The sequence below is a fragment of the Haplochromis burtoni genome, unplaced genomic scaffold, assembly GCF_018398535.1.
Source record: "Haplochromis burtoni strain Fernald_Lab_line unplaced genomic scaffold, NCSU_Asbu1 Contig_115, whole genome shotgun sequence".
Lineage (NCBI taxonomy): Eukaryota > Metazoa > Chordata > Actinopteri > Cichliformes > Cichlidae > Haplochromis > Haplochromis burtoni.
Window position 1 is genome coordinate 105,256 of NW_024582476.1, and position 13,192 is coordinate 118,447.

At 39.9% G+C, this 13,192-nt stretch overlaps 1 protein-coding gene across 2 annotated transcripts in view; it reads left to right on the top strand.

Annotated features, from left to right (window-relative positions):
- Positions 1–4,153, top strand: part of LOC102306622 (protein phosphatase 1D) — a 10,226-nt gene extending 6,073 nt beyond the window's left edge. Inside the window, exons 4-7 of one of the 2 annotated variants that reach the window (XM_005928535.3) lie at positions 8–189; positions 434–661; positions 949–1,036; positions 1,985–2,106. In XM_005928535.3, coding sequence (XP_005928597.1) covers positions 8–189; positions 434–661; positions 949–1,032 — 494 coding nt within the window. In that variant the 3' untranslated portion in view covers positions 1,033–1,036; positions 1,985–2,106. Of the gene's footprint in view, positions 1–7; positions 190–433; positions 662–948; positions 1,037–1,984 lie in introns of both variants that reach the window. The other variant, XM_005928534.3, reaches the window with a different exon arrangement.
- Positions 4,154–13,192: the final 9,039 nt, after the last annotated feature.

Below are 13,192 nucleotides of genomic sequence, written 5' to 3' on the forward strand. Positions count from 1 at the left end.
TTGACAGGTGACCTCTGGAGCTATGATTTCTACAGTGGAGAGTTTGTGGTTTCTCCTGAGCCTGATACCACCGTGATGACCCTTGACCCCAAACGACATCGCTACATTATTCTCGGCAGTGATGGACTGTGGAACATGATGCCACCCAAGAATGCTGTTAATATGTGTTATAGTCACGACAAAATGGTGGTATGTAATAGTACCATTTTAATATTTTTACGTTATGTTTAATGTTATGTTTACATGCAGTATAGTGGTTTGGAATTTAAAACGGTTACAACGTTTCTTAAGGTAGATGCCTGCTATACTTATTAGAGTGGGGCAGTTTTGAATTGATTTTCACACTTTCACCTCAAGTAAACACAATTTCAATTAAAGTGGTATCACTGGAAACCTGAAAACATTGATTCTCTTTATCTCTTAATTTATTAAGGGGCCAAAGGGAATGTCTTGTGCCCGCCGGCTGGGATGCACAGCTCTGTTGTTTTGGAAGGAACGCATGCTCCGTGCAGATAATACGACAGTGATCGTCCTAGCCCTACAGGAACGCGGTGGCCCACCTATCCCTATGCATCGAGATGAGATTGTTGTCGACATGGCTACAGGAATTGACCACGTTCCTGGCCCAGGGACGACTTATAACACATGTGAGGTCCCAAAGGTCAGTGCCTTAGCTTTTCTTTAGCCTTTTCCTTTTGCTCTGTTTCCATTAAAGCATATACCCAGTGTGTTCACAGTGTGTGTTTGCCTTTGGCTATTCACTGTATTGTCCTCTACATATATATATATTTCAGTCCATTTTTTTTTTAATTATCATTTTAATACTTTCACCAGTTGGAATATGATTATTGGTAAACACCTAGAGAAATTAGCCAAAGGTCACACAATCAGTTTCCATCAGAAGACCGATGGTTTACCAAATCACTTTTTGTTTTCGGGGCCCAACAGGCGGAGCATGAGGATGGCATGTTTTATGAAGAAGATGAGGTATTTGGAGAAGAACATGAGGGATGGACTTGCCTGGAGTGGTAGTGAGGTGACTGACTCAGCAATGAAAATGTGTCAAAAATGATTAGCCCATGATTTGCCCTTCTCAAGATCCAGGCTGGTCTTACTGAATCTGATAGGAAAACGCAGCTGTTTGGATCAAAGGATGATCACATCTCTGTACAACCAGTTAAGCTAATTTGTTCTGAAATACTGGTATTATTACCTCCAATGTAGCACTTTTGTTTATTTAAATCTTTTCATTGGTATTTACCAGAACATTACTGACAAATGAGCACCAGTGGTGGGAGACGGTGAAACGGCTGCTGTTCTCAGATTATTCCCAGGTTGCACTGGCACAACAGCTGGCATCAGTCTAGGAATTGTGTTACAAGTTTCTGTCAAAGATCTTATTTAAAATGTCAAATTTTTCAGTGTTTATTGACGCCAGTGCCTTTAGCATTCTTAAAGTCAAGAAGACGGTAACCCTGATGATGATTGAGTTTATGATATGAGCGCTTTTACACATACTCTGAACTGCAGCTCATCTAACGCTGTGAGATGGCATTGGGAGAGTATATTTACACTTCCAGAGAAGATGATGATTGTTAAAGATGACCAGTTTATTTAGGCGGACAGATGGAAGACGGGGATTTTTAGGACTGCATTTACTCACCTTTATCATTCTTTCAGATGCCAGTCATATATCGATATTTACTGTTTGCATCATTGGCACATTTATCACATGTGCATGCAATACACATAAAACTCAGTGTAGATTCATTTTTATATCTCTGAGTTTGTCTCCATTCATATAATATAGCTTCCATGAGTCCATCTCATTTTTAGCCGTAAGTTATTAAATGGCAAATTTTTTGTTTGTTTTGTTTATTCTTGACAACTGTGTTTGGATTTCAAAATAAAAGTACTTAGTTTTTGGAATTCTATTTAATCACTCAATAATAATGCTAACTTTTTAATTTTCGCTTTATTTCAGTGGAGTGGTGAACCACTGAATGTTCCCTCGCCTTTCAAAGAAAGTTCCACAACTCTGGAGCAGGCATTTGGGTTTTACGAAGCCGCTTTCTGTGCGACTACACAGCTCTTACCCGACATCGACTCCGTCGGGGACGCGCTGCCCCCTTCAGACGATTCAGCCAATGTTTTTGAAAAGCAAGACTCGACCACGCAGATGGACTGTGCTACTTCCCCTCCGCCAATAAAAAGGTCTCGCCGCTGTTCGCACGTCTCCCCAGAACTCAAAGGTCCTCATCGTCGGCTCGGCCGGCCCCCCAACAAAGGTTTGTCCCCAAAGACGCCTCACGGCGAGACGGAAAACGAACAGTCCCTTCAAACTCAAAGCAGAGAAAGAAGCTCCTCTGAGGAACGCAGCATCCTTTCACAGCACCACAACGCTGCCTTGTGCGTGTGCTGAATCCGGTCTCATACACAAGGTGGTTTCTGGCCGCGACGCTGAACTAATGAACTAATGATGTGCATCGTGTTGACTTTGAACCAGGTGTGCCACAGGCCTATTCCTAAATGTATAATTTTACTACAAAGTCCTTTTTTTCCTTTTGTAAATATGTCAGAAATTGTGAATATGTTATTCCTTTATATTTTTTTTGCCCCCACTTTGTGTTTGAGTTTTGATTTGCCCTGTTTACGCTACCGAGTGTCATACTTTTAAGTTTGTACAATATATTCATAAGCCAGCTAATGGGAGATCAGAAAATCTGGCACAACATCAGTTCAGCAGAACTGTTAAGCATGTGATCCTCGAGATTTTTAATCAACTGTTCATGAACTATTGTAGATTGTTTTTTTTGTTGTTGTTTTTAACTTGGTGGATGGTATTACATGCTAGCCTTTGTTTGACTAGATTTAATATTTCACATCAGTTGTTTGGATCCCTGCTGAGTTTAAATGTGCTACTGACTCAGCATCTGGAAAGGGTTCAGAGCCAGTTCACATCAAATGGGGAGGCTCAGGTTCTGTGTATTCACTTGGAGAGATGCCTCTAGTACTTATTATTCTTTAGGGTTCGAGCAACAGGTGTGAGGAAATTATGCAGGTTCTGGGTTTTAATCTGTATTAATTATGTGCTGTTATGATCACAGCTTTTACTCATATGATTGATGAATTTCATACATAGCTTGTGTTGTGTTAAAGGCTAACTTCACACAGATTACATGTTCTCATAATAGTTTGTACACAATTTGAGTGAAATGGTCATTTACTGTTTTCGAGTTCTTTTTTTCCTTTTTGGGTTTTCCTATTGTTCTGTTCCACTCGCCTTAATTTATTTTTATTTATCATTTGGCCAATTGAATGACACTTTTGGACCTCTTTACAACTTTAATAAAGGCAGCTAAAGAGGTTATTGACTCGAACGGGTGTCTACGTATTGGAAACGCCAAGCACACTACCTGTCCACTAGGCACTAACAACTTCAACATGTCTTCCTCTTTGTTGTTCTATACTGTATTCTTTGTATATGCATGGTTTTGCATCCGCAGCTTGTTTGACTCTGCGAAGGCAACACTTTATGTTCCATGAGTTGACTACATTAAGTGCCCGATTCATGGTGTTGTGTTTATACGGCAGCTCAGCAAAAGTCCCGGCTCATTCGTTGCCTTCTTTTTCCATTTTAAAATGTCATGGATGCCTTAGCACAGACGAGTCCGACGTGCTCTTCACATTATTTTACATATTTGGGAACCGAACTGGTGACAATCTCTGTGGCCCAGCCTCGAATGCCACATACCTTCAGTTAGTCTAATTAGTCGTTAGTCTAATTCTACCATTTGCACTGCATCACACTAAATCTGCTCTGCGTGGTTAATATTTTGTTCCTGTTACTTTGAGCGGTTTGTTCGTTTTTGTACGGTGCGTCAATATGCAATAGAAGTTTGTACAGTACATTATTATGCAAAGTAATCGGGGTGTTTCAGGAGTCTGGCATGCTCAGATCTATTCAATGTTTTGTGACGTGTCCAGATGGGTGTTAATGGGCATGTGGTGTGTTATGACAAATTAAAATGCTTTGGTCTGACTTTGTATCCAAATGCTGCCGGTTTTCAAGATTTAACTGTGTAAGTTACAGACTTTGAAAGTTGACTGGGTATAAAGTGTTTGCGTGTTGTAATAAAGTTCTCATTTTTCACACAGCGTCATCATTCAATAATTTCCCAACTTTGATAACTAGATTAGCTGTTTGGTAAAGCTGCTTAATCAGTAGACATTTGTGCACAGTATATAGTCTTGAGTTAGCGTGGTGCTGAGATATACTGTAGAGGGGGAGAAGAGAGGTAATAGACCATGCATTTGCTGCTATTATCCAGTAGATGGTAGCAATGTAAAGGGCTTGAATGCCATCTTTACCAGACAAATTGGGTATCTCTTATATAAATCCCACAGATCTAAATCACTAATATATATGACTTGCAACGTGGCTCTTTATCATACAGTTGTTGGACAAATAATTTCTTGTTGAACCTCTCTTTTTAGATGTTCAATAAGAAAAGTGGTCAAAAACATGGACTGATAAGAGCTACAGTTTTAGGACAAAAAAAACCCAAACTCCCAACATGGTGGAAAAAAGATTGGTTTGACTTTACAAATGCTTTGGATGTCCAGTATTTTTATACCTTTTTAAAAGGAAAAATACATGGAAAAAACAAATTTCAATACAGGATTGTGCTAATTTACGCTATTTTAATATATGTTGTTAAATAGGGGGATTTTATTTATAGTTAAATGTAATTTCTCATACTACGTGCCATCATTTATATTTAGAAAGAAACAAAGTCTTTTGTAGTAACATGGACTCTGACACACTCTCTACTTTGCATTTCACTTACATGTTACAGACATCAGATCCATGATAGCGTTGTGTTGACGTAAATATTTCATCGACTGTCAGCTCGGCATCTGCTGACCCACCTAACACGCAACGTTTCCCTTTTACTGCAGTCTGTCGCTGTACATCAGCCAGCGAAGCATCACTGTGTCCACTGCATTTCTCTCTGCTCCGCCTGTCTGAATTTCTTACAAATAAGCATGATCAGAGCCAGTCGAGGAGGGCAGTGGAGAGCAAACTGGATGTGACAGCTACAGGAATGTCGTTAAGTGCATTTACACAAATGTTCTACACTATTGATGCACTTGCATATTTCCAGGTTATCCTTCTTCCTTAAACTCCACTGTGTTTTGGAGACTAATGTACTTTTAGTTTTGTACTTTTCACTCTGACAGTTATAGTTGCCAGTTAATTGCTATCTAATTTATAAAAAAGGGGAGCAAAGACAATACTAAAAGTCAGACATGTCCTGCTAGAAGAAAAGGAACAGAGAAGATCAGGTACATCTGTTCCATATTCCAAGGAAATCTGGAAAAAAGTGAGGAGCAAAAAATGCCATGAATACATTCAAACTGTATCTCTAGTCTGCAAATGTCCCCTTTTATTCATTCCTTCCCCCATACTGTTGGTTTGGTCACTATTAGAACAGGATTTTTGAAGGGTAGCTGCCATGAAGGGTACCATCCTCACCAACTTCCAATGCACTTCACAACAGACCTGGAATAAGACAGAAAAACTCAGTTCAGAAAAGAACTCCAAAGATTACTCGGAGTAGGAGGAAAGAGTTCAAACTTTCAGTCTCATAGGCAGATGCGGTTGCAAATTTAAGTGAAAACCTGAGTGATTTAGTGGAGAAGCTCCTATAAACAACTTGAAGCTCAAGCTTTCCTGGCAGCAATCAGTCCCCCAGTGGCTAGCAGACATTATTTATAATGTGATTTTCTTTAGTTTATCTCCCAAACTCTTTCATGTGTGTACATAGTACAATCTACAGCAAACATTTACATGTGCTTAGTAATCTTGCACTTCATTGTCATGTGTCACATGAAATTCCATTGATTAACTTAGACTTTTGCTCACCTGCCACCTTCACACTCTCACTAATTGACTTGTTTCTCTCCAAGTGTCCCGTCTCCTTCGGGCAGCATCTCAGCAGACCTTTAATGGCTTGCCCTGCGCCACTCTTGGGAGGCTCTAGAGTAAGTGTTATGACGAGAGTGACTTCTCCACATGATGTAAAATGACGTGCCCTCATTTTCTTCCCCTGGTCTCTCTCCAAACAATGTGTGCTGGATTGTGTTCAAATACTGTTTGAAAGATAAAATTTGATCTTTTTACTAGCGTAAAAATTAGACTTGGATAGTTTTCCAGTTTTCCATAATAATTATAAGTCATCATTATTTGATTTATTCATCAGATGTCCTAAATTATTGCTGCCTTTTTAAGCCTGCTTAGTAGCTTTGATTAAAGGCACTGTCCTATAAATCATAAAGTCTCCACTTATGCTTCTTAACTGTTCTTGATGATAGCTACTGAATAGTATCAGGCTCCAAAGTAATGCAGCTTAACTCGATGGACTGTGTTGTTGCACCTTTCCATTTGCACAATATGCACTTAAATCAGACAGGAATCTTTCACTTTATTATTTTTTCCTTTTTCTTACAGTCACCACACCTTCTTTTCGGTCATTCGCTCATACTGCAAACCCACCCAGGGAAAAGATGGACCACAATGTATGGACCTTTAAATGTATGGACTATGATTGCTTACACTTGTAAGCAATCAAACTACTCATTAACACAAATATCTAATCAACCAATCACATGGCATCAGTTCAGTACATTTAGACACACTGACATGGTCAAGACAACCTTCTAAAGTTTAAAGTAAGCATGGTTTAAAAACTACAGTCTGCGCATTGTTGTGGCAGTGTTCATCCCTTTATGACCACAGTGTGTCCCTCTATCTTGCACTCACACGGCCTCCACATTCACCAGATCTCGATCCACTGGAGCATCTTTGGGATGCTGTCGAATGGTAAGTTTGCAACATGGATGTGGAGACCATGCACAAACCGTGTGGACTGAAATCTCTGAGAAATGTTTCCAGCACCTTGTTGAATCTTTGCCATGTAGAAATGGTCCAAATATGGTCCAAAATGGTACTGTCAAAGTGACTTTCTGGTAAGTGTAAATTTTCTTTCTCTATTGCTTTTTGGGCAGCAATCAGTTTTTATTGTTCTTAAGAAGCACCACATTCCTAAAACAGCACAATAAAGCCCTATAAGCTGCTCAGTATGATGAACCTGCTTCATATTACAGACTTCAACACTTCTTACTTTACTTTATAAATCGAATCATCCCGGACAAAATGGTCAATGATGCTTCCTCTCAGGAAATTTGCATTAAAAGCTCATGGTTTACGATATAAAACAAACAAAAAACACCCCAAAAAATGGCTAAATTTAATCAATTTAGCAAATAAGAGTGGGCCTAAATTCCTCGACACTGAGGTGAATGACTCACTTCCAGGTGTTGCAAAGGCTTGATTGCAGTTCTGGCTGCCAAGGGTGGCACAACCACTTATTAACTTTAGGTGAAATTACTTTTTCACATAGGGCCAGGTAGGTTTAATAAAAGAAATCATCATTCTAAAACTGTATTTTCTATTTATTCAAGTTACTTTCTCTAATATTAAAATTTGTTGGTGATATGATGCATGTAAGTGTGGCAAATATGCAAAGAAACAAGAAATTTGGGGTGTGGGGTAAATACTTTTTTACAGCACTATACGAACTCACGTGGCTTACTCACTGTATCCTCAAACCCTCCAGCCATATTCTGTTTTCCAGGAATAGGTGAACTGCTTGAGAAAGGTTTGCCTGTTGATCACAAAATCCATTTAACTCTGAGCCAGGTGTCAATGTGCCCAAGTGTACAATGAATAATGCTCCATCACATTATGAGCAGACAGGCTTTGGCTAAAGTCAGCGAGACAGCATACTGCACCAAATTCTGATGGATAGAAATACTTTGACATATCATTACTATGATATGTTTTATGTTTTAAATATAAAATGTTAGTTTAAAAAAAGAAATACATTTAGAAAAAAACTATTTATGCATTAATTACTTCATTTCTCAAGACAGGCATTCTGACTTGGGAAACACGTGGAAATAATAACACTTATTATATTCCATTTTCCTGCAGTGATCTGTCACAGTGTCTAGACTGTTTGTTGAACTTGGCGCAACAGACAATTTGAAATTACAGCCAGCTTGGGAGTAAGTGATGTGGCCCAAGATTGGAGCAGGATTTAGAGGTATGGTGAGGTTAAGATTCTTAACTGTCTCTAAGTCCTTTGATTGTTTCCCTGTAAAATCTTTTTCACCTCACACACATTACGAACAGTTTGAAGGCAGATTGACCTGCCCAGGTATAAGGTCGGGTTTAGTAACGTATCGCTGTCTGGGAAAATATTTTCAGAATATCTGTGGTTTTTGTTTACTGGAGAATTGTTGCAAAAAACAGCACAATCGTTAAAATCTGTATATAAGAATTGTTCATATTTAAGTAAAGGACACACTAGCTATCAAACCAAAGTGCTCTCACAGAGATAGCCCACCAAAACACGACCTGCTGATGAGCTTACGGGAAATAAACTCCTTTTTGTGGTGGTTTTTTGGTAACCACATGTTACCACAGAGCAGAATGGCGTTTAATCCTCCACTAATGTGTCCTCACAAGTCATTCTTGTTTGAGACATCAATCTGACCTCCGATCTCTTATAAGGTTCTTACTCTGATCAAACCTCTGAAGCTTGGATTATAACGCCATAGAGGGTCATCACTGTCGAAACAGAGGTGAGAAGTGTTGACACCCAGCATGGGCACTCCAGCTGACCTGATTAAACAGTGTGCAGACCTTAAGCTTATAAATCTGTGACCATATATGCTAATGTAATAGAAAATTTGACAGGTTTTATTTTAGTGTTCGCTTTTAGTTTGCTTTTAATATGATACCCATGCTGTGTAGGATTTGACTCCCATTAATTTAATATTTCCAAATTTAAGACATGTGCTCTCAACAAACTGCTTATCTTTATGGCTAATCTGTCTTTATACCTCAAAATAAAGCCCAGGGGTCAATTCAGATTATCCAAGCATTAGCCAGTTAATCTTTTCTGCTGGAGAAGATAGGCCAGGCAATATGGACTCGGGCTGCACATAAACCCTGTTTCACCAAACTCTGATTTGGCTGGGGGCATTGCTGGAGGCAGAGTGGCTGCAAGATAGGTGTATGCATGGGGACGTCCACAAATATCCCATAGTGCTACTGCAAATTAAATATAAGGTCAAAACACATAGAGTAAAGGCAGCAGCTGGTACGTGTCTAACTGATCTCTTAATTTTGGAAACAGATTAGCCAGAGTTTAATGACCTGTCAGGACCTTGTGTGGGGATGCGTTCATGACCTTTAGTGGCGTGCAGTCTCTGAGTTTGTAGTTTGAGCGTGTAGTCTCAGCTCTGACAAAGGGTTGTGCGACACTGACTGTGGGGAGGAAGAGACAGGCCTTCTCGTGATGCCCCACTGGCTCCAGTAATTCACTCCATGGAAGATTTTCCACTAGAGCAGTCTCGTGATGACACCCCACCCTCAGCCTTTGACCAAGTGAAAAAATTGATGATGACATGGTACACCATAATACAGCCCTGACCTACCCACATTTTGTATTGGTCAAAGGGAGGCTTTATTGAGTGAGTCGTGACACTCTCACAGAAGAGGAACAGATCCAGTTGTTGGTGCCTAAAAACCACTGGGAAATTATTTTCCAGGCGGCTCATTATAACCCTCTGTGCAAGTTTGTACTCTGTAACGCACTGATGTTTGTATGTGTCTGCAAGTGGCTCTTTCTCCTGACTTTGACACCAAGTTTCTAGTTTGGACTGATTTGTTTTTAAAGAACTTTAACGCAAAGTTAAAATGCTGTGACTCTGGAAGGACAAATGGACATATTTTAATTCCTAAAGTTCTCGTCCAATAAAAACTTTTTCCAAAGTTTATACAACAGGAGCATCTCCCTTGCTGTTTGTCCTTCACTGTTTTCGCTCATTGTTTCTGACACATCTTAGTACATGCACAAACACACAGATGCCTAACCATAGAGAGAATTGAAAAGAAATCGTTGACTCATCTCATTCCTGATTTCTTGCTGGCAACAAAGGCAGCACTCCACTGACTGAATGTGTGTCGCTAGACTATGTTGTCTTTTCACTTTGGCTTAGGGTGAAAGCAAAGGCGGGAGGACATGTCGGGAGCGCGAGAGCTGTCAAACACCTCCTCTGTCACTGCTAGTGCTTTTAGCACCAACAGTTTCACATACTCAGCACAACCTCCTGTAAAGAAAAGCAGACTTCAAGAGCCAAACAGGGTCTTACACACACACACACACACACAAACAGACAGTTCTAACCTGACCTAAACACTGTTAAAGCTGGGCTAGGCAACATGTTTTAGACAAAAAAACATCTCTCATATCTTTATAGCATATTAGAATTGAAGTGGTCTTATAGGGAACCAGAAATCTGGCCTATCTTTTGGGGCCTAGGTTTGTTTAGTGGACTTACCCATGGGAGAATAGAATTGTGTATTTGTGCACAAATGGCAATTGATAAAATACTCTGCATTTCAAAGACTGACTGAATAGAAGAATTTTTCCCCCTCCCCCTCAATAAAACGTAAGATAAGCTTATTAAGGATGTACTGTAGGGTCAGCAGTAGAGCACAGGTGCGCCCTGTTACTTAAGCAGTTATGATGGGACTTAATGGGACAGAAATTAAGCCTGACAAGACACAAATAATCTGGTAAAGTATTTAGAAGTCATTTTATTAAAAAAATAAGGTAAGGCATCTTATATAGATGACAAACATGTGGTACATTTTGATCTTACTGACCACATAACCTTCTTATATCCCGGAGCAATGATGTGGAGATGATCCTATGTCTAAGCCTAGACTGGACTAGATGTAAGTGATTTTCCTTCTTGTTATGTATGTGTGATATGCATCACATGTGTGTCCAAGACTGGTGAACTTTGGATGGGCATCATGGACTTTGGCCATAGTTATCAGTTAAGAGTGTGAAGAAGTGCCACCTCTAGCCTGTTGTGTTTGGATGGCCAGATAAAAATTATGGATGAGCATCTTGGGTGAGACTAGAGTGGCTGACCAGTAACCAGATGACTGTTTTGTGTCCTTGTACAGATTTCCCTCACGACCAACCAGTCTGAGATTGCGATTTTGTTTTGTACAAAACAGAATAAAAAGGAACTAAATTAATATTAAACAAATGGTAATTTAATACAAACTGACCAAATTAAGTGTTTCAAGTGTCTCAATCTAAGATCTAATCAAAAGATAAAGAATCTAAAGATAAAAATCACCTTTTGGGTTTTGAAAAAGTACATTTTCGCTAAGGATACAAGCATTCTTCGATGGTGGATGGGCTCTCCCTTTGAGATGGGATGAGGAGCTTGGTCATTCAAAAGGGACTCAGAGTAAACCTGCTTATCCTCCACTTTAAAAGGAGCCAGCTGAAGTGGTTTGGACATCTGATAAGGATGCCTCCTGGATGCATTCTGGGTGAGGTGTTTTGGGCATGTCCTACAAGAAGGAGGCCCCCGGTCAGACCCAGGATTTGCTGGAGAGATTATACTTCTTGGCTGGCCTGGCAACAACTGGAAGGCGTGGTCAGGGTGATGGAAGTCGAGCCTTCTCTGCTTAGACTGCTGCCCCCATGACCCAAACCTAGATAAATGGTAGAAAGTGAACTGGTGGATTGATTTTAAAGGCTCAAGGCTCACCATGAGTGATAGGTGGATGCTCAAAACCAGTTATAATATGAAAGGTTTTTGTATGTGTGAGGGAGATGATCTTTTCTTCCGCACATTGAGCTTTTCTCTTTTGGGTCTTGGGTATTTACGACTAAAGCCTCAGTTATCCTGACATAATATGAATTGCAAAGCTGATCCCAATCAATTTAGTTGATTTTACAATAATCATCACTTGTATATATGTTAGGAATTACGTGATTGAGCATTGTGATGTATGCGACACACACACACACACACACACACACACACACACACACACCGTTTTTGCTGACGATCATATTTTTATTTATAATAACAATGTGCCGTTACAGCTCGTCCCGGTCCAGCCCGCCTCCCGCTCGCCTCTGCCATCACTATATAGACACACAGAAGGAAAACACTCATGACACAATCGCCACCACCTGTGGCTCACCTGCCTCCCGGTACCACCCCCCTGAGCTCACCGCTCCACCCCTCCCCTGCAGCTACGCCAGGGACCACACCTCCGCCACAAGCATCTTCTTGGAACTGAATGTAAGGATCCTATTAGGAAGGATCCCAGATGAAATCTAAATACACTCTGATAGAAGAGGTCTCATACAGTAGCTGAGAGATGACTGTCCATCCCCCACCATGGCCTGCATCACTGCAGTTCTAATCTCAGTTATTCTCTGATGGGATATTAATGTTCCTGAGTAGCTCTTCTACCCATTTATATAAGCAACACCACTAACATTTGATGCTGTAAAGCAATGAAACATAACCATTTTTACAAAATTAAATTATTTAAGTCTGGAACAGTTAATCTTTGATCATTGCTAGCAATAAAGCAATATCATGGATGTCTGTAATTAATTATTATATTCCATATTCTATAATATTACAATACTACAATACTAACTGTACAAAACAATACTTTTAACCAATATGAGTTGAGACTAATTCAAATATGTTGCTCCCCTATAAGTCATGTAATAGAAACACGAGTATAAAGTTTGGTATAGATTATTCAGTAAAAGTTCACAGGATGTCAATACCTTAAGATACTTTAGTGGGTAAGCCTAGAGAGAGATTAGCAAATTAAGCCGTTCGGAGCAGGCCGTTTTGCGTAACTAATTTTAAATCCCGGTAGCACTGCAACCATGTAAGCTAGCGCAATAATTTTTTTGCATATGAAACCGGAGGAGTTGTACTTACGTCTTATGCCATCAGCTTGTCCTAGGTCACGGTTTCCTTCCACATATAGCTTTGCAAAAAATTGCATAAAAAGCGCTTGCAGGAACAAGAACATAATATTCCAGAAACAGGCTTTGCCGATCCGATCAGCTCTTCGTAACACTCCCTACGTCCATCAGCGCGAACTATTGCATATCCGCAATGACCTGCCCGAAACCGGAAGTGGCATCACTTTCGCGGAAATGTAGTTTTTTTTTTTACCATCAGGGCCTCATGAGCCTATACTGGTGTTTTT